At 42.6% G+C, this 20862-nt stretch overlaps 6 protein-coding genes across 6 annotated transcripts; 1 reads left to right on the plus strand and 5 right to left on the minus strand.

Annotated features, from left to right (window-relative positions):
• Positions 1–9769: 9769 nt before the first annotated feature.
• P153DRAFT_301823 (UPF0187-domain-containing protein) lies at positions 9770–11288 on the plus strand (the record flags this gene model as incomplete). Its single annotated transcript, XM_033664409.1, has 2 exons — positions 9770–9874; positions 10146–11288. The coding sequence occupies 2 exons, from the start codon at positions 9770–9772 to the stop codon at positions 11286–11288; spliced, it is 1248 nt and encodes a 415-aa protein (XP_033518852.1).
• Positions 11289–11839: 551 nt separating this feature from the next.
• On the minus strand, positions 11840–12510 carry P153DRAFT_301833 (YjgF-like protein; the record flags this gene model as incomplete). The annotated part of the gene is made up of 4 exons (XM_033664410.1): positions 11840–12010; positions 12068–12235; positions 12405–12418; positions 12468–12510. 4 exons carry the CDS (start codon positions 12508–12510, stop codon positions 11840–11842), a joined length of 396 nt encoding a protein of 131 aa, XP_033518853.1.
• A 447-nt stretch (positions 12511–12957) lies between these two features.
• Positions 12958–14254, minus strand: P153DRAFT_411490 (adenine phosphoribosyltransferase; the record flags this gene model as incomplete). The annotated part of the gene is made up of 2 exons (XM_033672086.1): positions 13181–14254; positions 12958–13127 (listed from the first exon to the last, which is right to left on the minus strand). The coding sequence occupies exons 1-2, from the start codon at positions 13755–13757 to the stop codon at positions 12958–12960; spliced, it is 747 nt and encodes a 248-aa protein (XP_033518854.1). The 5' UTR covers positions 13758–14254.
• On the minus strand, positions 13970–16999 carry P153DRAFT_370885 (phosphoribosylformylglycinamidine cyclo-ligase). The gene has a single exon (XM_033669132.1). The coding sequence runs from the start codon at positions 16498–16500 to the stop codon at positions 14338–14340; it is 2163 nt and encodes a 720-aa protein (XP_033518855.1). The 5' UTR covers positions 16501–16999; the 3' UTR covers positions 13970–14337.
• Positions 16800–19566, minus strand: P153DRAFT_370886 (aminopeptidase C). Its single transcript, XM_033669133.1, has 3 exons — positions 19306–19566; positions 18519–19252; positions 16800–18464 (listed from the first exon to the last, which is right to left on the minus strand). Exons 1-3 carry the CDS (start codon positions 19399–19401, stop codon positions 17276–17278), a joined length of 2019 nt encoding a protein of 672 aa, XP_033518856.1. The 5' UTR covers positions 19402–19566; the 3' UTR covers positions 16800–17275.
• A 50-nt stretch (positions 19567–19616) lies between these two features.
• On the minus strand, positions 19617–20734 carry P153DRAFT_435204 (uncharacterized protein). Its single transcript, XM_033673132.1, has 2 exons — positions 20604–20734; positions 19617–20545 (listed from the first exon to the last, which is right to left on the minus strand). The coding sequence occupies exons 1-2, from the start codon at positions 20727–20729 to the stop codon at positions 19898–19900; spliced, it is 774 nt and encodes a 257-aa protein (XP_033518857.1). The 5' UTR covers positions 20730–20734; the 3' UTR covers positions 19617–19897.
• Positions 20735–20862: the final 128 nt, after the last annotated feature.

Below are 20862 nucleotides of genomic sequence, written 5' to 3' on the forward strand. Positions count from 1 at the left end.
CTTATAATTAAGAGCTATCTAAAACTGTTTTTAAATAGATACTTAAGTAAATCTTCCTCCTTATAAGGTTAGGGCTAGACTCTAGGGATAGCCTAAGGGAAGTGTTAATTATAATAAAACTATACTATTATACACTTAAACTATCTTAAGCAGTATAAGTTTTATAGATATAGGGGCCTATATAGATAATAGTAGCTTCTTTAACAGTTACAGTATTAAACCCTCTATAGCCTAAGATATAGGGAAGAAGCAGAGGCTTATTACTAAGTATTATATCTAGGATAATAGCCTTTATATATCTAAAACTACTACAACTATACTAGTAAAGAGACTTAAGAAAATAACTCTTAATCTAGGCACTACACTAGCTATAAAGAAAGTAACTAGAAAGGTTCCTAAAAGAAGCGTTATATAAAAATAGTAGCTATATCTAGTTAAAGTTTAGAAGTAGTCCTAAAAGCTTCTATATATATACTAACTTTAAATAAAGATGTATTTATACTATAGGTTAAGAGAAACTAGTATAATTAATTATTATATTAGACTTAACTCTGTTTACTAGTAAGCTTAGAAGTATATTATTACTTCTATTAAAATTCTGCGCTTTTCTAGAAATAGCCTAGATAGTTAGCCTATATATTAATTGTTTTCTCTATATTTAAGAGCCTAATATAACTTTATATATTTATTATATCTTCTATTTATTCTATAATACTGTTTTTTTATACTCTAGTATAATTATTAGTTAAATCTTATTATTATATAGGTTTATATTATCTTTGTCTAAAGTCCTAGGGGTGTTATTATATCTATACTTTCTTTTACTTTAATGCATTATTTTATTGTATACGTAATAGTTACTTAGTAATACGTAGGCAGTATTATAAACTTTACCTTTATTACTTTGTATTTTTTTCTATATATATATACTTATATAAAATAGTATACTGTAATATTACTAATAGCCTAAATTGCTGTATATTTATCCTCTTTACCTTATCTAAGTCTTAGCTTAAGATAGTAGTAAGCTATACTAGCTAGGGGGCGCTGCGCAGCTGTACTAGAGACCTAGAAAGAAAGCTAAACTTTATATACTAGTGTAGTAATAATATTGCTAATTATTCTACTCTATAGTTCTCTAGGGCTAGCAGGTAATCCTTAATAGGGCGCTTATTAAGAAGGGAGATTACTACTCTTCTACTATTACTAGCCCTCTAGGCACTAGAATACAGTACTTAATATACCCTAGTTAATAAAGATACAGTGCTAGAGGAGAGAAGAAGAGTAAGGAATATAAGAAGAGCAAGGAAGTTAAAGGTAAGAAAGATAAGAAATAAGCTAATAACACTTAACAGTAATAACAGAGTTAACTTCTAGTAGGGTACACTATTAGAAAGTAATAATAATAAGCCTACTAGGCCTGTTATTATACTGCCTTTATAGATAGAAAAGAATAGATTATCTCTTTAATATTAATTTCTTTGCAATATTATCTAGGAGTAAACAGAAGAGATTTTAGTTACCCTAGGTATATTCTAGACTTTAGTAGATAAGGATAAATAATACCTTAATATCTAGACTTAAGTGTATTACTAGTATATAACTTAAATTATAGAGACTACTACTAGTAAAAGGCTTCTAGATAACTAACACTATACCTTTTATAAGCGCTATAACTAGGCTTACTAGGTCTATACTTAGGTAGTATAGAAGCTAATTAAATAATATAGTTATAGCTATACCTATTATTATACTAATTACTTTAAGTAACCTTATAACTATAATAATTAAGTTTATATATATTAGTTTTCTATATTTCTAAGGTGTAGTTTACGCGCGTAGTTTAGCCTACTCTTTAGAGTATAGCTTACTTTTAATACTATAGGTCTTAGAGGAAATAGTGCCTCTGCTATTCTTTATATATAAGAAGGTAAACTTATCTGTTAGGTAATACCCTTATTATATACAGAGGAGTATGTTAAAGTAGGTTAGGTAAGATAACTATATATAAGGCAGGAGCTAGATATACTCCCTAAGTCTCTACCTTATTAGTTTTATTCTTATATTTCTCTAATAACCCTTACTAACTCCTCCCTTTCTAGGCTTTTAAAATTATAGAACTTAGCGTATTACGTTACCCTTTAGGCTTTTAAAATTACAGTCTTTAGCACCTAGTACCCTTATATAATAACTACCTAGAAGTATATTAATAATATACAGAAAGTATTAGCTATAAGCTTACTATAGTTACTATATTAAATACTATTAAAATATTAAGTAAGAGTAGTATAGAAGCTGTAGCTACTTTCTATAATAGCTGCTTCTTTCTACTGTAATACCTACTAAGTAATCTTAGTATTAGTAAGCTCCTAAGTGCCTATAAACTCTCTTACTACTACTAATATTAGTAATATTATAGTTACTAAGTAGGTTAATCTAGTAAGATTAAATATAAGTTAGGCTAGTATATTAATAGTTATTACTTACTTACTAGTCTTATAGTGCTAAAATATTACTGTTAAGGCAAAAGGCTCTACTATAAAAGCTAGATATTATACAGTTATCTACGTAATAATATTATATATAAGACTAAGGCTAAGGCTAATAACTTTCTTATTATAAATAAGGACTTTATTCTACTACTGCTTTTACTAACTAACTATATATTAAGGCAGTACACATTCTAGCGTAACTTCTATAAGGTAAATATAGAGTCTACCTAGAAGAGTATTCTTAAGTATTTTCTACCCTACTATAAGATTTTACTCTTACTAAGGTATAACGCTTTTTATAATAGTTATAAAATAACTACTAATACACTATATCTAGCTACCTGTCTTTCTAGGCTAAATATATAACTCTAAGCTACTCTTAGTAGCTAAAGTTAACCCTTTAAGCCTTAGTTTCTACTTTAAAGAGTTAATTACTAGTATAAAGAAATAATATAGTAACATCTAGCTATCTATAATAAATAAGGTCTACTTTCTATTATAGGTAACTTGCAGAAGGGGAACGTAGGATTAGACTAGAAGAATATCCTAAAGCGCTTCTTACTTATATTAAGGTATACTACTCTATGCTTTAGTTATATAATTATTGCTAATACATTATATTAAGCTGCCTACTTTTAGGCTAGGTATATAATTCTAAGCTACCTTTAGTAGCTAAAGTTACCTTCTTTTAGTATCTTAATAAATTTCTAGTAAAGTAAGATATTAACCTTTTTTATAATTACGCTATTTGCTAGGAGTTTATATAAGTATAACTATTAAATAAGATCTAGCTTAAGTTAAGCTAATACCTATAAAGATTAACTATCTAGAATCTCTATCTAGTAGTAGTAATTTAAGTTAGATCTTATTTACTAATAAATATAAGAACCTGCTATTAAGTAGTTTAACTAAGTATACTTATATTATAAACCTTACTAGCTATAATAAGTATACTAAAATAGAAGGAATACAGTGTCTCTAAGATACTATTATTATAATACTTTATAATATCTTACTAGAGATACTATATTTCTTCCTTAGCCTAATAGTTTATACCTTTAAAGCTATCTTTAAAGGTAATAGATAGACATTAGTATAGTTATAAGTAGGGTTTACCTTATTATATAAATTTTACTAATTTGTGTCTATAGGTTAGGATATTTAATAGTTAGATATATATATATATTATTATTAATGCTAATTTAATTACTATAAGGAGTTTACGTATAGTATAGTTACTATAGATAGGATAAGAGCTAAGTTAGGTATAGAGGCATAGGCAGTGTATATTTAAGTAGTTAGTATTAATAGCAGATTAAATAGCAAGTATCCTAATTTATTATTATTATTCTTAATACGCCTCTATTAGCTTAGCAAGATTCTATTATTAAGGTACTTCTATGTTAAAATCTTGTGTAAGACGTTTATAATATATATAATAGTATATTAAAACCTCTATCCTGCTGTAGGACTATCCTCTATAAACTTATTAATGTTTTAACCTTAAAATAAACCTACTCCTAACGCAGCTAAGCCTATTTACTTTAGTAGATAGATAGATTCTCTACTATTCTATCTCTCTTCTTATTCTTGCCCTTCTACTACTGTGCCTTACTAATATCCCTGTCTTAATAATATAAATACTATTGCGTTACCTATCTTAATACCTTGTAAAAAGCCTTTCTATGCAATAATCTATAAAATAATAACCTACCTATATATCCTAACTCTGCCCTTTATAGACTTATGCCTAATTGCTACCTTTTCTTTTAATTATATACTCTTCTATATATACCTTATTACTACAGCACTGCCTAATAAGCCCTATATACTAAACTACTTTTACGTTACTAACTATAGTAGTTCTATAGAAATAAAGAAGTATATAAGTAGTAAACCCTTCTACTATAATACCTATGTTAAGATAGAATATACCTAAAACACCTTTAAACTCCTTTAAACTCCTTTAAACTCTTTCTATTAAAGTAAGTATATATAGTTATAAGCTGCACACTAAGCTATTAGTTAATTAGTATTTTAGTTATAATACTTTTAAACTCCTTTAAACTCTTATAAAGTTCTTTCTTAACTAACCTATATAAAATAAATATCTCTTTACCTTATAGTATCTATATCTTTACCTACCTAAGAAAAGACTTAGCTAGTACTAGAAGTATCTAATTAGACTTAGGTATTATAAGTATATTATCTATCTAACGCTGTAGATGTATTTACTATATATTATATAAGTATACTCTTATTAGTATATAAGTTTAACTTTGTATTACTACTACTATTAGCTTAGGACTTTGCAGAAGTTTAGTTAGTATATAATTTATAAATTATTTAATTCTTAAGATAACTAAAACCCTATAACGTAGTAAGGTTTACTTAAATATCTTATTAAATATTATTTCTATATATAGTGTACTACCCTCTAACTTTTAGCTATACATTTAAGGTATAAGGGTAGGTAGTAGTAACGCTGTAAATTAGGAACAGAATTAATAAATTTAGATAGAATAGGATAGAATACTTAAGGGTAATAATATATCTAAAACAGTACTTATTAGTAATGCAAAATTTAAGGCTTTTAATATATATACTAGGCCTTAATACTACGTTTAGAACACGTAAATTATAATATAGGTACTATAATAGAAGACTATAGTAGCTTAGCACTATATAGAGGGTAGGTAGTAATAACCTAAGTTATATACCCCTAATATAACTGCTCTATATGTTAATACCTAGACATCTAGAGTACTAAGTATAGGTACTAGTACTATTTACAGAGTTAAACCTATGCCCTATTTCTACTAGTAAAAATATAATACTTATATAAAGGAGATAAACTTTAAAAACTCTAATAAGGTTACTATTTTATATAATATACCTTTCCTACCTAGTTTTCTACGCTGTATACTAAGAGCTACTAAGATACTAGATATAGGTAGAGTATACTACAGCTACTACTTACTAAAATTTATAGGTACTGTTTATATTATTAGTATTATAATAAGACATAATTATTTTAAGATATATAGGGTAGAGAGCTACCTATTTATATATAAAGAGCTGTTAATATTTTATTATATAGTAGGGTATAATTAAATTTAACCTAATAATCTAGCGTTAGAAGAAGAGTTTCTATATATTAACCTCTAGATAGCACTAAACAGAGATATAAATAACTAGAATAAGATAAACAAAGAGCGTATAGCAATACAAGTAGAAAACTATATATTATATAGTAAGTATATAATAATAACTTTATATTAGTATAATTTAATATATCTAGAAGAGATACTAAAGTATAGAGATTATCTTATATATAAGGCCTTTAAAGATAATACTTAGCTACAGATAAGAAAGAAATACTAAGTAATAGACTTTAAGTTTAGGCTTAATATTAGAAACCTGCTACAGTTTAAAGATATACTAAGAGTAAAGTATATAGATTTAGTACTTAGATAGTTTAATTACTGTGTAGCAGGATGTATATTATTTAATAGGCCTAACTCTAACTGCCTACAATACTAACACTGCCTTATAATAAGGTTAGATAAACTTAGAGCTACCTATTAGGCCCCTTATATACTACTTATACTTAGAATTAAATACCTCTTTTTAGTTTTCTTATATATAAAGGTATTATAATTATACCTTCTAAGGCAGTATCTAGACACTAATAAGAATAGATTATATAATAATATATTTAGTAGAGAGATATATAATAATCTCTACTCTTAGACCCTTAATCCTTTATTTATTAACTCTTAGTATCTAGCTCTCTATATTACACTTAACAGTATTAAACTTATAGAAAACACTAAAAGTTACTAGAGTATTTCTACTATTATAATTTATATCCTTAACTAGTAGCTAGAAGTTTATAACTACCTAGATAAAGCCCTAGTAATTATTAATATACCTAGTATAGTAGAATATAAAGAGCTTAATAGGTTTTTATACTTACTTATAAAAGAGCTTTAACAACTTTATACTAGTATACTAGGTATTTAGAATATATACTAAGGTAAAGAATTTACACTACGTGTATATATATTACTAGTAACTAGTATAAGCAGATACTCTTTAGCTTAAATAAATACTAAAGTAAATAAGTAATAGACCTACTCTTACTTAGGTTATAAGTATAAAAAAGCTAGGTACTATAAAATAAGTATATAGACTCTGTAACACAGTAGGTACTAAGTAACCTAAAAAGGAGGCGCAGTACTACTTCCTATATAATATATATAATATACTAATATAAGTAGGGCTTTAAGATAAGATAAAGTAGTTTAACGCGTATACTATAGAAATAACTAATATAGCAAAGAAGAATTACTTTTAGAAAAGTAGTATAACTTATTAGTCTATTTTACTTAATATACTAATACTTAGTTTCTTACAGAGTTTTCTAATTAATACTATATATTATATAGTATTAAATATTATAAAGATAATGTTCTTAATATAGAATAAGTTTAAGTTTAGAGGCATAAGAGGTAAGCTATAGAAACTAAGTATAGTAGCTATTAGCTATATTAATCTAGCTATAGCTAAGGTATACTAGAACGTCCCTACTTTAATATATATAGCCTTAAATAGTATAAGTAGCTAGAAGAAGTAGATAACTTTAGAATAGAGAGCCTAGTTACTAATATTCTTACCTATTATATTATAATATAAGCTTTTAAAGGTATACTATAAATATTTTATACTTTACTAAAAGCTTTACTGCCTTATATCTACAACTACTATTATAAGGTAGAATATACTAGTTATTAAGATACTTACTAAAGACTTTATTTAAGGTATTAAGATACTCTATTACGCTAATAACCTAGAGCTTATATTAGTCTATACTGTCTAGGTCTATTATCTACTTTATCTATTTAATAATATTACTTAGTTTAGACCTCTGCAGTATTATATATAATAGACATTAGAGTAATTCCTCTATATTATTAAAAGATTAGCTAAGTTAACTTCTTAGCTATTTATAAGCTTTACTAATAACCTTTATGTAAGGAATTAGATTATTCTTATAAGACTTAAATATAATATATTCTAAGCTAAGTATATATAAAAGCTAATAAAAGAGGTAAAACTTATAAACCTAATAAGGTATAGCCTTAGTATTACTAAAGTTTTAAGACTAAGCTAGATTAAGAATAATACTAGAACTCTACCTAGCTAATATAACCTCTTTTATAACTATGTACTAAGTAGTAGTATCTATATAGGTACCTAACTTAAGTAGTAAATTAGTAATAACCTAAGATATACTACTTATATCTGCTATAAGAGGTTCCTAGTTAACTATATACCTAGTATTTATCCTATACCTTCTTTAAGGTTTAGGATAGTAGAGTTTTTTATTAAAGATCTAGAAGATAGCTCTTAATAGGCTATTATCTAGTAATAGGATATAAAATAGTTACTAGTAATATTACCTATATTATAAGTAGTAAAATAAGACTACTAGCTAATTTATATTATAGTTAACCTTATTATTACTCTAGTTAGGCTTATTATAGTTTAAAATTATAAGGCTAAAACCTCTTAATAAATAGAAATATATATTATTAATAAGAGTAGTATAATATTAGATATATAGAATAGGTAAATATTAAGAAAACTATAAGAAGTGCTAGTATAGTATAATTAATTAATTAATTATACTTTAAGCTAATCTTTATAGTATTTCCTATATACTGCGTATATTAATATTTATATAAATAATAATAAAATTAACACTATACTTTTAACTTAAGTAGAAATACTAAGTAGTAACTTCTTTTAAATTAGCTAACGTATAGTATAGTCTTACTAGGTTACTAGTATAATTAATTAACTAATTAGCTACTATAGTAATAGGATTAATACAGGACACTTTACTTAAGTAGAAATTACTAGTAAGAGTATAAGATAATACTCTATATATTATTATAGTTATCTTATTAGTATAGAGGACTTTACTTACTCTTTTTAGTACTTATTCTTATAGCTTATATAATTAGGCTAGCTGTAATACTCTGTATTAGATTATATGTAATATTCTATATATAAGATATAGTTAAGAGTCCTCTAATTTTTGTATAATAAGGCAGGTAAATAATATCTAAGTATAAGACTAGAACTAGTAAAGACCCTAGCTAAGACCTTAACTAGGGTTATATAGTAGAGTAGATAAATAGTAGGTAAACCTATAACTAGAACTAGTAACTTACTTATAATTAAAATAAGTAGGTTTAATATTCCTATCTATACCTATATTTCTACTTATAAGAAGAATATATATACTATATATATAGTAGGAAACTAAGCTACCTCTTATTAATAGTTTCTACTTAAAAAGTCTAAGAGTTTCTAACTTTTATTATTCTAGTATATTTAAAAACATTATTACTATTTTATTAAGAGAAGATAGAGAGTTTAAAACTAGGACTTTTTAGGTCTAAAGCTAGCTTCCTAAGATTATATATTTAGCTAAAATCCTAGGCTAAATATGTAATGTACAGGAAGCTAGAGAAAGGAAAAGGAAAATAGATTTTTTTAGTATAGTTAATAGAGTAGGCAGCTTTTTATAATTTTAAATAAAATCTCTTAATATAAATAATTTATTAGATTTATATAACTATTCTTTAATATATTATATTTTAATTTAATTAATTATTCTATTTTTAATATATAATTATATTATACGGATCCCCTCCTTTTGCTGCCTGTTCTGCCCTCCTGCCTAACCCTCTAATTAAGAACAGAAACAGCGTCCGTACTGGGGGATAGCTATCCCCCTGCAACCGGGGGCTCATTGACTGTAGTGTTGTCCATGAGAAGTAAACGCCAAGGAGCCCCTGCATCTCTCAAGGATGAAACTCCCCGCAATTAGCGTTTACTACTACGTTTGTACAATGCAACATCGCACCAAGCAGGAGTAAAGTTGCCCTTGTATCACTGAAGTGCCAATCTGCCAGCGCATCGCCAGGTGTCTGACGCACACATTCTGAACCTGTAACAATTTGACGCCAAGACGGGATGTTCAATTCTCCATTTGGAGCGAGGAAATTGAGGTCTTGGAACGATCGCGCCAAAGTGAATGTCAAACGTGCTCAGATCCTTGAGTCCATCATTGGCTAACGGCAGGGACTCGTCGTGGAGGGGGCACGCGACTGCCGATTTGGATATGAACACCGCGAATCCCCATGCCGTTGGCACTCTGTCTCCATCTTTTCACTCTTACACTTGACGTTCTCGACACTGCGATGACCGAGAAATCATCCACGATGGTAGATACATCTAATGGCACACAGCCATCCCGGCCACAGGTGACGAAGCAAGACACCGACAGGGACTTGGACGACTACTTTGTAAGTACATGTCGAAGATAAAGATGCGCGACACTGCTTTTCTTCTGCTTCAATAGATCTCCGCTAAATTCGCCAGGTTGGTCCACGGGACCTCGAACAGCATTCAAAATGGCCGGTCTTTCTGCGTCTGCACGGCAGTATCACGCCAGAGATGATCTTGCCGCTTCTTTTCGTCGCTGGCTGGTCCACAGCGATCACATGTATCTCGAAATTTGTACACGATCGTTAGTCATCTCCCCAGCTGCTTCGAAATTTGTCAACTTGCTGATAGGGTGCAGTCGGCATCAACCAGCTGCTCCTTACGGTCCTAGGTTTCGTCGTCGGTCTCGCACTCAGCTTCCGTAGCTCCACGGCCTATGAACGCTACAACGAAGGCCGCAAGTACTGGGCACAACTCACACTAGCATCGCAGAACCTGTCGCGTTTGATCTGGATCCATGTGGATGAGCGACATGCAAAGGATGCTGTGCTTGGCAAGCAAGACCTATTGGAGAAGATTAGCTGTCTGAACTTGATCGCTGCTTTTGCTGTTACTTTGAAACACAAGCTGAGGTTCGAGCCGTATATGCACTACGACGACCTGAAGCATCTCGTCGGGCACCTCGACACGTACGCCAAAGATGCCGACCAACCCGATTCCCGCAAGAAGCCAAATGTTTTCAAGACGGCTGGGCAGTTTCTTGGATTGTCCATGGCCCAAAGTAACCCGCGGAAACTGATCAAGCGCGCGCGCGCACCACTCGGCAACTTGCCTCTAGAGGTTCTTTCCCATCTGTCTTGCTACATGAAGAACATCTACGACAATGGGACGTTCAAGGTATCCATCTACCAGACGCAGTCTCTCAACGCATTGACGACCATGAATGACGTACTTACTGGTACTGAGCGCATCTTAAACACCCCTCTTCCCATTGCGTACAGCATAGCCATCGGGCAGATAACCTGGGTCTATATTCTCTTGCTCCCTTTCCAGCTATACAAAGCCCTGGGCTGGGTGACGATTCCCGCATCCTGCTTTGCAGCCTACATCATCCTTGGCATAGCACTCATTGGACGCGAAATCGAAAATCCCTTTGGTGACGACGTCAACGACCTCCCTCTCGACACGTATTGCGAGCAGATCCGCAAAGATATCGACATCATCATGTCGCGCGCGGCGCCCGTTGTTGGCGAGTTTGTGATGCACGAGGAGAATATGCCCATGTACCCGCTTTCACATATGGGAAGCAGAGGTTGGGCAGATAAGAGTGTGGATGAGATACGAGACGCGTTGGCTGCGAAGCCTGGTCTGCATTATCCGCTGGTGGAACACGGCGAGCATCCGAAAGGTGGGTACAGAGGGCGCCGCCAAGGAAGTGTGGACAATCGGGCAGAGTATGGCGAGGCGGGACATGGTGGTGACGGTGGAGATTGATTGAGGTCCTGCGCGTGTGAGGTGGTAATTTTGGGGCTGGGTTTGATTCTGGTATAATGTGTAGGCCTTTGCGATTTGTACTATACCCAGTCATATGTTCATGGCTCTTGACACCTTGGTCTTTCTCTACATCGACTTTACTCACATTTCAATTGCGTTTCGCGCATCTCGGTCAGTGGTATTATGCTGCTTCCATGCCAGCAACCAGGTGGTGTGTTGACCGGAGGTCGTTGTGAAAGATACCATCATGCGAATTGCCTGGATGGAAGTGCTGGTCGACAGGGTGTACATGAAAGGCGTAGTAATTAGCTCGACAGAGGACGTGAGTACAGGTGAATGTAGTTTAGCAAATTCAAACAACGTCATCTCGGAGAGGAGAGATATGAGGTTACGAGTAAGTGATCGAGGATGTGTGCTTCGATAGCATTGATTACATCGTTATGTTGCTGGCTATTGTATCGTGACTCTGTACCCCATGCTTGTCGCAGCCCCCCAGTCCCACTATCTTCGATTGTGGTTCAACCTGAATCTGATCAACAAATTGATTTCGGTCAGAGCTTTGCATGCATACCAGTATACGCAATGCACTCAATCTCAACGGGCACACCCTTGGGCAGCTGCTTGACGGCGACACAGCTCCGCGCAGGTTTGTGCGCGAAGTACTTCTCAAAGATGCCGTTCATCTCGGCGAAGTGGGCCATATCGTCGAGGAAAACGTTGACCTACGAGGACCGGTCAGGACGTGAATGATGTGTGAAGCGTAGAGTTCAAGATCTAACCTTGACGACCCTTTCCATGCCGACGCCCACCTCGGTGAGGATGCCAACAATGTTCTCGCAGCACTGCTTTGTCTTGTCTGCGATGCTGCCCTCAATCAACTCGCCTTTGTTGTTCGCGGGGATTTGGCCCGAGACGAAGACCTGTGGGCCGGCAATGATGGCTTGGCTCTGCCTTTGTCAGTGTATATCCTGCCCTTGTTCGTGCACGTTTGTGTATCGTAGTATGCGATGAGGGTACTAGATGATGAGGGAGAGGGGTATGGATATGAATCCGAACGCATATGGTTGAAGAATAGGTCGGAGGCACCGGGCAATGGTGAGGACATAGAGAACATACATAAGGTCCAGCAGCTACACAGCGGTCAGCATCAACACGACCCTAGCACAGCACAGTACTCACGCGGGCACGCATTGGCGGTGAAGACCTTCTTGATTTCCGACATGTTTCTCTGATAAGCTGGGGAGAGTCTGATTGAGTGTTGAAAAGTAAGCAAAGATGTGGGTAAGCGTCGTACGAAGGTTGTGGCTACGCGTTGCATTGAGAGAGTGGTAGGGAAGCTCGCAGGTTAGCATCGGCTGGCGCTTGACGGGAATGGAAAGTGGGGGCTCCGGTGGACGGAGGTGCAGGGATGGTGCATCAGGCAATGGAGGGGCAGGCTCAGATTTTTTCTCGCCAGGACGTGGGGTCGCCTTGATTGCGATAAGTACGTGATCACGTGGCGTCACCAAACAGCCGTCAACACGCTGGACATGCATGGCGGTGTGGAAGAAGTACAGATGGAGTGTCAAAAGTACGAAGTGATTCAACCAGCCCGGAAATCGTGCCAAGCAGTATGCCAACGCCGTCTCCATGCCGTGCTTTTGTGTGTATTGTAGCCTGTGTCTGTGCCTCATGACTCCGACGACCCGAGCTTCTGCTCCTGGCTGGCAAGGAGCGTGTGCACGGGGGCGTTGAGCTTGGAGCGACCCTTGAGGAAGTCGAGCTCGAGGATGAAGACGTAGCCCACGACAATGCCCCCAAGCTTCTCGACGAGCGTACCGGCTGCCGATGCAGATCCGCCTGGGCGAGTTAGCACGCGCAACGCGCAATGGGGCTGTTGTGTGTGGACGCACCAGTAGCAATGATGTCGTCGACGACCAGGACCTTCTGCCCCTTCTTCACGCCGTCGGCCTGCATCTGGAAGAAGTCGTTGCCGTACTCCTTGACGTACTCGGCCGTCTCACACGGCCCCGGCAGCTTGCCCTGTTTGCGCACCGGCACGAAGCCGGCGCCCAGTCGCAGGGCGAGAGACGGGCCGAACAGGAACCCCCGGGCGTCCAGCCCCACGACCACGTCAGGCTTCCCCGTCGAGGCGCTCAGCACGTGCAGCTCCAGGGCACGCAGCAGGTCCTCGTGCAGCTGCACGTCGGCGAAGATGGGCAGGATGTCCTCGAACAGGATGCCCGGGGCGGGGAAGTCGGGGAACTGGCGCAGCGCCGCCTTGAGCTTCATCTTAAGACTGGCGAGTTCGGCGGCGGGGGAGGCATGGGCGGCGGCGAGTCCTCCTTGGGCGGCATTGGACGTCAGCGTGGGGTCGCGGCTCGAGGCGGGCGGGTGCGCAGACGTGGCGTCGGCTTTGAGGGGCGTGCCGGCCGTCGTCGTCGTGTTGACGGGATGGGTCGAGTGTGCGGGAGAGTCGGTCGAGGACATGGCGAGGGTGCGAGGGCGGGCGGCGGTTAAGTGTACACGGCAGGCTGCGGGTGAGACGGTCGCCCTGACCAGCCCCGACCACCACGACACGCCCGCCAACGCGCTCTAGGCTGCATGCAGACATGGTGCTCATTGTGTCCATGTTTCCCGTGCTCATTGTGTCCATGTTTCGCTGTGCTAGGCTGCTCTATGACTCCTGCGCTGCTCGCCCATGTCCCAACAAAACCGCCCGCCCCAGCGCGCATGCCACCCTCATTTGTCGTGTCTCAGCCTCCACACACGCACGCTGCCCAGGTAGCGTCCAGCCAACACGTCCCCAACACGTCCCCTCTCCACAGAAACCACGCCATGCTATCGCGACCACCCCCGGCCTGCATGCGCGTGCATGTACGTAGACACTCGCGCAGAGACTAGAAGCATGTGCGGCTTTCTAGCCTCGAGCCTGCATCGTGGCTCACGCTGGTGCATGTCATGTATCGATACCTTCGTTTCAAGTCTAGGTGCGGATATCAAAGGAAAAAAAGCAGGCAGCCGTCAAGTCACATCGCAACGAAATGCCTTCTCGCTGACCAGACGCGCCTCACCCCCACACGTCCATGTTGTTCACCACGCACTCCTCGTCCTTGTCTGCTCGTGCCACCAGCCGCCCAACAGTAAACACCTGCTCGCCGTGCTCCTGCAGAATCTCCGTGGCCGACTGCACCTCGTCGCGACTGACCACCAGCACCATGCCGAGTCCCGTGTTGAACGTTCGTGCAAACTCGCTGTGCTCAAGTCTCCCCGCCTCCTTCAGCCACTTGAACACGGACGGCACAGGCCACGTCTTTGCGTCGAGTTCGGCTGCCAGTGTCTTGGGGAGCATGCGCGGGATGTTTTCGAGGAGGCCGCCACCCGTGATGTGTGCCATGCCTTTGATGACGCCGCGACGTACGGCAGCCAGCAGCGGCTTGACGTATATCCGTGTTGGGGTGAGCAGCGCTGTGCCAATCTTGTCGCCTGTGCTCCACGGTGCGGTATCGTGAAACGAAAGACCTTTACGCTCCACGATCTTGCGGACGAGAGAGAAGCCGTTGGAATGCACGCCACTCGACGCAAGACCGAGCAGAACGTCGCCCTCCTTCATCGACGCAAAGTCTGGCAGGATCGTTGCGCCCCTCTTGATGGCGCCAATGGCTGCACCACCTGCGTCGTACTCGCCGGCCTTGTAGATGCCCGGCATTTCAGCCGTCTCGCCGCCCACCAGAGCGGCGCCCGATTGGCGACAGCCGGTTGCCACACCCTCGACGAACTTGGCCGCACTCTCAACGTCGAGCTTACTGCAGGCGTAGTAATCGAGGAACATGAGAGGCTCAGCGCCCTGGACGACCAGATCATTGACGTTCATGGCGACGAGGTCGATGCCCACCGTGTCGTGCTTGCCCATCTCGAACGCAATCTTGACCTTTGTGCCGATACCGTCGATTGCGCCAACGAGAATGGGTGCTTCTGTGTAACCGGCAGCCTGGAGATCGAGCAACCCGCCGAATCCGCCAATCTCGCCATCTGCGCCAGGTCGTCTGGTGCTGGCAGTCGAGGCCTTGATGCGCTTCACGAGCTGATTGCCGGCGTCGATGCTGACTCCCGACGCAGCATATGTCAAGGCATCGCCAGCCTCGGATGTGGTGGTGGTGGTCGTTGAGGGACGCGTGACCGTGGTGCCATCCTGGGCAAGCTCGAGGAGCTTCCAGTCGCACGTGATGCCCTCTGCTTTGAACTGGGCCAGCAGGTGGTCTGCGATGGAGTCGAAGTTGTCCGTGGCCAGGGCCAATATCGTCGGTCCCGCGCCTGACAAGCAGATGCCGAGCAGACCCGGATGTGACTGGGGTGTGACAGACTGCAGGATCTCGGTGAGGCCGGGGATCAAGCCGCGGCGGTAGGGCTGGTGCAGCTTGTCCTGCATGGCCGTGTAGATCATGCCGGGGTCGGGCGGTGACTGGCCCAGGGCGGTGGTGAGGACAGCCAGGCGCTGCATGTTGAAGATGGCATCCTTGCGCGAGTACGAGTCGGGCAGGACGGCGCGGGCCTTGGCCGTCGACACCTCGAACTGGGGAATGACGCAGATGCACTTGATGGCCGGCGACCAGTTGAAGGTGGTGTAGTGGCCGATGTTGAGGGGCGGCTCGGGCGGGCGCAGGCCAGTGTCGACGCCGCCCGCGGGCTGCGGCAGCACCTCGCTGAGGGGGATCTCGAGGCGCTCCGTGTCTTCTGGCGAGAGCTCGTTGAGGTAAGTGCCGACGAAGCCGCCATACAGGGCCGCGGCGACGTTGTCGGGGTGGCGCTCCTCCATCAGGCAGTAGTCGAGCATGCGCGCCTTGGACAGCCCCAGCGCGCCCACCTCGTTGGCCAGGTGCACGCCCGCGACAATGGCCGCCGCCGACGAGCCCAGCCCGCGCCCGAGCGGAATGGGGTTCTTGACGTGGACCTGTGTCCCGGCGGGGAAGGCGCGGACGCCATGGCAGCGGAGCACGTACACGGCCGTGCGCGTGATGAGGTTGTCCTGGGCGACCAGCGGCACGTCCTCTGCGCCCACGCCCTCGTATGTGATTTTGCAGTTGAGCGAGTGCTCCGACGACTCTTGGCCCGTGACACTGACCTGCAGTTCGAGGTAGAGGTTGAGCGCGAGTCCGATGACGTCGAAGCCAGGCCCGATGTTCGCCGACGAGCAGGGCACCCGGATGACCGTCGTCTCTGTCGTTGTCGTCATGGTGTTGGGTGTGGACGCGACCGCGCGTTCGTGGACTTTTTGGTGTGCGGCGCGAAAATTGTTTCAAGGGCAGAAACTGAGGGGCACCAGCCTCTCCACGTCCGATGTCCGACGTCCGATATCGCGGGGTGGCGTGAGTAGCTCCAAAAAATCTTCAGACCGGCTTGGCAGTCATTAGGGTGCTCGGGCACGACTTCGACAATGATGGTGAACGATGTTGCGAGGCCAGGGAGTTAGTCAGGACCTACAACTACCTTGCATTATCACGCCTTCTCTCAATGTTTTAAGATGTAATTTATTATAATCGCTAATCTTGGTACAACTTAACAAGTAGAGCAGTTCTACGTCAGGAAAAGTTGAGTTTGACAGGGGGTGACAGGAATGTAATTCCTAGCGTCTGCATACTAAATTTGCAGTTTCTTTATTTTTAAGCGGCGGAACGCCCTTGCAGCGGCAGATATGCGAATAACCAATCCGCACTTTACCTCACTCTGATCCCAGTCCCATACTAACCTGGGGGACAGAGTGAAGGATAGGTTTTCATATCGCACAATCAGTCCGTATGGAGTTTGCACATGAAATTTCAAACGAGTGGACTACTGTCCACATTTATCTGAACCGCTTTGGTAAGGGCTGTACCCAGGTATCCACATGAGTCCGCGTAGCCAAAGCCGCATCTACATCTGTCTGGTAATATCAAAAGTCTGCTGCAGATGCCATAAGCGAGTATCGGAGTCACGAGCATGGCAGCAGAGTACTTGAAGGACCGTCCTGTCTACGCCAACGAATATCTCTTCCCACACAATGACCTGAGCCACCAAGCCTCTTGCTCTTCCAAACTGTGCTTCTTGGAGCTTGCTAGGTGGAAGCCGTGGCCTTCGTTCTCGTACATGACAAGCTTGACCGCCTCATCCGCGATGAAGCCATTCATCTTTTCCTTGGACAAGTGGCACTTTGCCGCCTCCTCAAACATGGTTGCCTGGTTCGGCAGCACGACCGGGTCGACGGTCCCCTGCAGCAGCAGCAGCGGCGCGCGAAGCCGGGCCGCGTGCGCGACGGGACTGCGCGCCGCATATAGCGCGTCCTCGTTGACGCCGTCATGCCTTTGGCTCGCAATGTCGCGGACGAGGACCTGGTCGTAGCAGCTCTCAAACTTGTGCGTGTCGCGCGCAAACGCGCGCATGTCGGAGATGCCGCAGATGCTTATGCCTGCCGCCCACGTCTCGGGCGCCGTGCACATGGCCTGCAGCGTCAGGTAGCCGCCGGCGCTGCCGCCCGTAATGCCTATGCGCGCGCGGTCGACGACGCCGCGCCGCACCAGCGCGTTGACGCAGTCGACCGCGTCTTGCACGTCCGAGACGCCCCACATCCCGTTCATGGCGTCCCGGTAAGTGCCACCGTAGCCCGTCGAGCCGACATGGTTGAGCAGCACCACGGCGAAGCCGCGCGACGTCATGAACTGGCTCTCGAGATTGACGCTCGGTCGGTGATGTTTCGTCGGGCCGCCGTGCGCAAATACGATGCACGGAGGTAGTTTCCCCGGTATCGAGCAGTACCACGGGCTCGTTGGTAGCATTAGAAAGGCATGGCCATGTTCCAAAGCGGGGTTTGTGTCTGCATCTGGGGACGAACGGGGAAAGTTGAAAGGTTTCGGCGTCGACAGGCTTCCTCGCGGTATGCGGCACATGTTCAAGCTCCGAGCTAGTACCGTGGTGTTTTTGACATGTAACGTTTCAGGATCGAGCGAGATGCGGTAGAGTGCTGGTGGGCAGCTCGCCGAAGCGCCAATGACGAGAAATTCGTAATCATCGATGCGTTGCATGGCATCGTAGGCAATGTCGTTTATCTCAAGATCCAGATCAATGTGTTTGCCGGTCGCCAAGTCCAGCACAGCGACGAAACTGGTAGCATCTCTGGTGTAAGTGGCGACGATCTTGTCCTCACTGAGCTCAAAGTAAGTGAGACTGTAGGTGCTTGTATCAGCATTGATCATAGCACGGCTAGTTCTTGTGACTCACCTCGAAAGCCAGAATTCTGCACCGGCGAATTCGCACTGCTCTAATTCCTTGAAGCGTAGCCAGCGAGACGCGTTGCTTTCTAGCGATACTGCATAGAGCTGCTGGTATCCAGATCTCTCGCTGGCGAAGTACAAAGTGCCGCTTGTTCCCCATCGTGGCTGACCAACTCCAATGTCGCTTACAACTTGGCGTGCATTGACAAAGTATGAGTTGCGGAATTCTGCAACCTTCAAGATAGCGCCAGTCCATTGCATGTGTGGAAAGTTCCACTCGAGCCAGCAAACGTGTTGACCATCCGGACTGAAGCGCGCATGAGAGTAGAAGTCGGCGCCAGACTGCACTACCTTGTAAGTTTTTGACACAGTATCAATGAGCACGATGCTGGTATCCGGGCGCGTTTTACCATGGCTCTCTTCTTCGCGAAGGGCGAGGACGAAGGACGCAGAGCTCGGATGCGGACACAGGTCGGCAAACTTGGCATTGAGTGAATGTATCAGCGTTTCCACGTCGTGGGCCTCGGTGCCTGTTCTGTTCACAGCATTTGTGACTCCATCAACGAAAACGACACGGCCATCGCAGTCAACAATGAAAGCCCCCCCCCCATATCCATTGACACTGCTACCGACGTTGTACTTGTCCGGAAGGATCTTCCGGTGAGGCAAGACTTCTGTGCGCATAATGCGACCATGGCCATCGCAATCGGCTTCCAGGTAGTAGATGTGATTCCGGGCGGTCTGGTTGTTCGTTAGCCCATGACTCTTAGTACTAGCGACGAAGGCCATCATACATCGACACGGGGAGCGCTCAATGACACTACTTCGCCGGAAAGGATCTCGGGGCTAATGCCACTTTCCCATGCGCCAAATGAACGTGGTTGGCGCATGATGATACGAACAGGCTTATGCTGTCAGCTTCAAGTCGTCCTGTTTCACCGCAAAAGGCCACGCATGCCAGTTGAGACAGATGACTAGAGTTATATTCCAGAGTTGCCTGTTGGAACTTGAATCATACGCGCCGATAGGGCTCTTGTAGTGGGGGTGCAGCGAACGGACGCTTGTGCTTTACGGAGCTTCGGAACTCGAAGTGGACGGATTGGGAAGTTATTCGCCATGCCAGTCTCAACATCATACATAAATTCGGTATTGCCATGATTAAGGTGAACTTGTGAACTATGTTGTTGAGCATCTGCAGACAACCGTCAAAGAAGAATAGGCAACGCAACTCGAATCTGGAAACACTGGCAGGGGGTCTTCCAGCATTCACGGAGCACGTATAAGAAACAGCAACGCCGCGCCGCAAGCATGTGGCGATGAACAAAGCTAATGTGTCTGGATTATCTTCCCCTATAGCATGTACATTCTTTTTTGAAGCTTAGATATCTATAACGGAGTACTCAAGCTGTCCAAGCCCTGTCCCAGAATGCTCTTCAAAGGCTCCGCGACGTCAAAGAAGTCACGGAGGCCGTTAACCAAGTCAGTCTTGACTGCTTTCGCCAACTCGCTCGCTTCAGGCGAGTCCTGCTCATTGAATATTTCGCTCACAATCACCACATCGCGAGTGCCCTCTTGCACAAGCCCCTGCGAGGACTGCCTCCATGCGAGGTGCCGGGTTAGGATGATGTTGCCACGAGCATATGAAATCTCTCCCGGTGGTATCAGCACAGGGTCACTGTCTGGAGCCACATCCAGAGCTAGGAAGGTGTCTGACGAGCCCGAGAGTCGAAGTTCGAGCGAGGCAGGTGCTGAACCCGAAGAGGGCAGAGCAGCAAGGTCGGTAAGGTCAAAGGCTCCCGCTGTCACGCCATGCTTGATGGACACTGCATTGTAGAAGTCAACTAGCGGGTTGATGGGCCTAGGAGCTCTGCCGTCTTTGATCAGACGCTTATAGAGCGACTCGTTGGACTGAGGAAACTTTTTGGCCGAGAGCGAGACGGCCTTCTTCAGCGTGTCCCGATAGCGCGCTATCAATGGATGCGACTGTGCATTGGGAAAACTGCTAAGCTTTGCATGCGTACTTTCGGCGGTTGACTGTGCGCTCTGATAAGTCTTCGCTCTCTCACATACAACGCCGACACTCCTTGCTCACCTCTCCAAATGCACGGACACGCTCTTGCGTCGTGGCGCTCAACTGAACATTGCGCGCAACCACGACCACCACCTGCATGCGCGGCAGCAACTGCGCCACCTGGCTCGAGATTGCGAAACTATCCATGTTGGTGATCTGCAGCAGCATGAGTCCACAGCAAATGGATTTTATACCCAATTGAAAGCCCATAGTCACGTGATGTTGTCCGGCGACGCGGCAACGCTGTTCTCCAAAGGGGTTACTTCTATTCCGAACTCCG

This window comes from Dothidotthia symphoricarpi, assembly GCF_010015815.1.
Source record: "Dothidotthia symphoricarpi CBS 119687 unplaced genomic scaffold P153scaffold_23, whole genome shotgun sequence".
Lineage (NCBI taxonomy): Eukaryota > Fungi > Ascomycota > Dothideomycetes > Pleosporales > Dothidotthiaceae > Dothidotthia > Dothidotthia symphoricarpi.

What these genes read in the sequence shown, in the direction of transcription:
- P153DRAFT_435204 (XM_033673132.1), bottom strand. Translation starts at nt 20,729, where the DNA reads ATGGATAGTTTCGCAATCTCGAGCCAGGTGGCGCAGTTGCTGCCGCGC. An exon ending in GTGTCCGTGCATTTGGAGAG is followed by an intron (nt 20,546 to 20,603) that starts GTGAGCAAGGAG and finishes CAGAGCGCACAG; the next exon opens with TCAACCGCCGAAAGTACGCA.
- P153DRAFT_370886 (XM_033669133.1), bottom strand. Translation starts at nt 19,401, where the DNA reads ATGCGCCAACCACGTTCATTTGGCGCATGGGAAAGTGGCATTAGCCCC. An exon ending in TGAGCGCTCCCCGTGTCGAT is followed by an intron (nt 19,253 to 19,305) that starts GTATGATGGCCT and finishes ACGAACAACCAG; the next exon opens with ACCGCCCGGAATCACATCTA. An exon ending in GCAGAATTCTGGCTTTCGAG is followed by an intron (nt 18,465 to 18,518) that starts GTGAGTCACAAG and finishes AAGCACCTACAG; the next exon opens with TCTCACTTACTTTGAGCTCA.
- P153DRAFT_370885 (XM_033669132.1), bottom strand. Translation starts at nt 16,500, where the DNA reads ATGACGACAACGACAGAGACGACGGTCATCCGGGTGCCCTGCTCGTCG.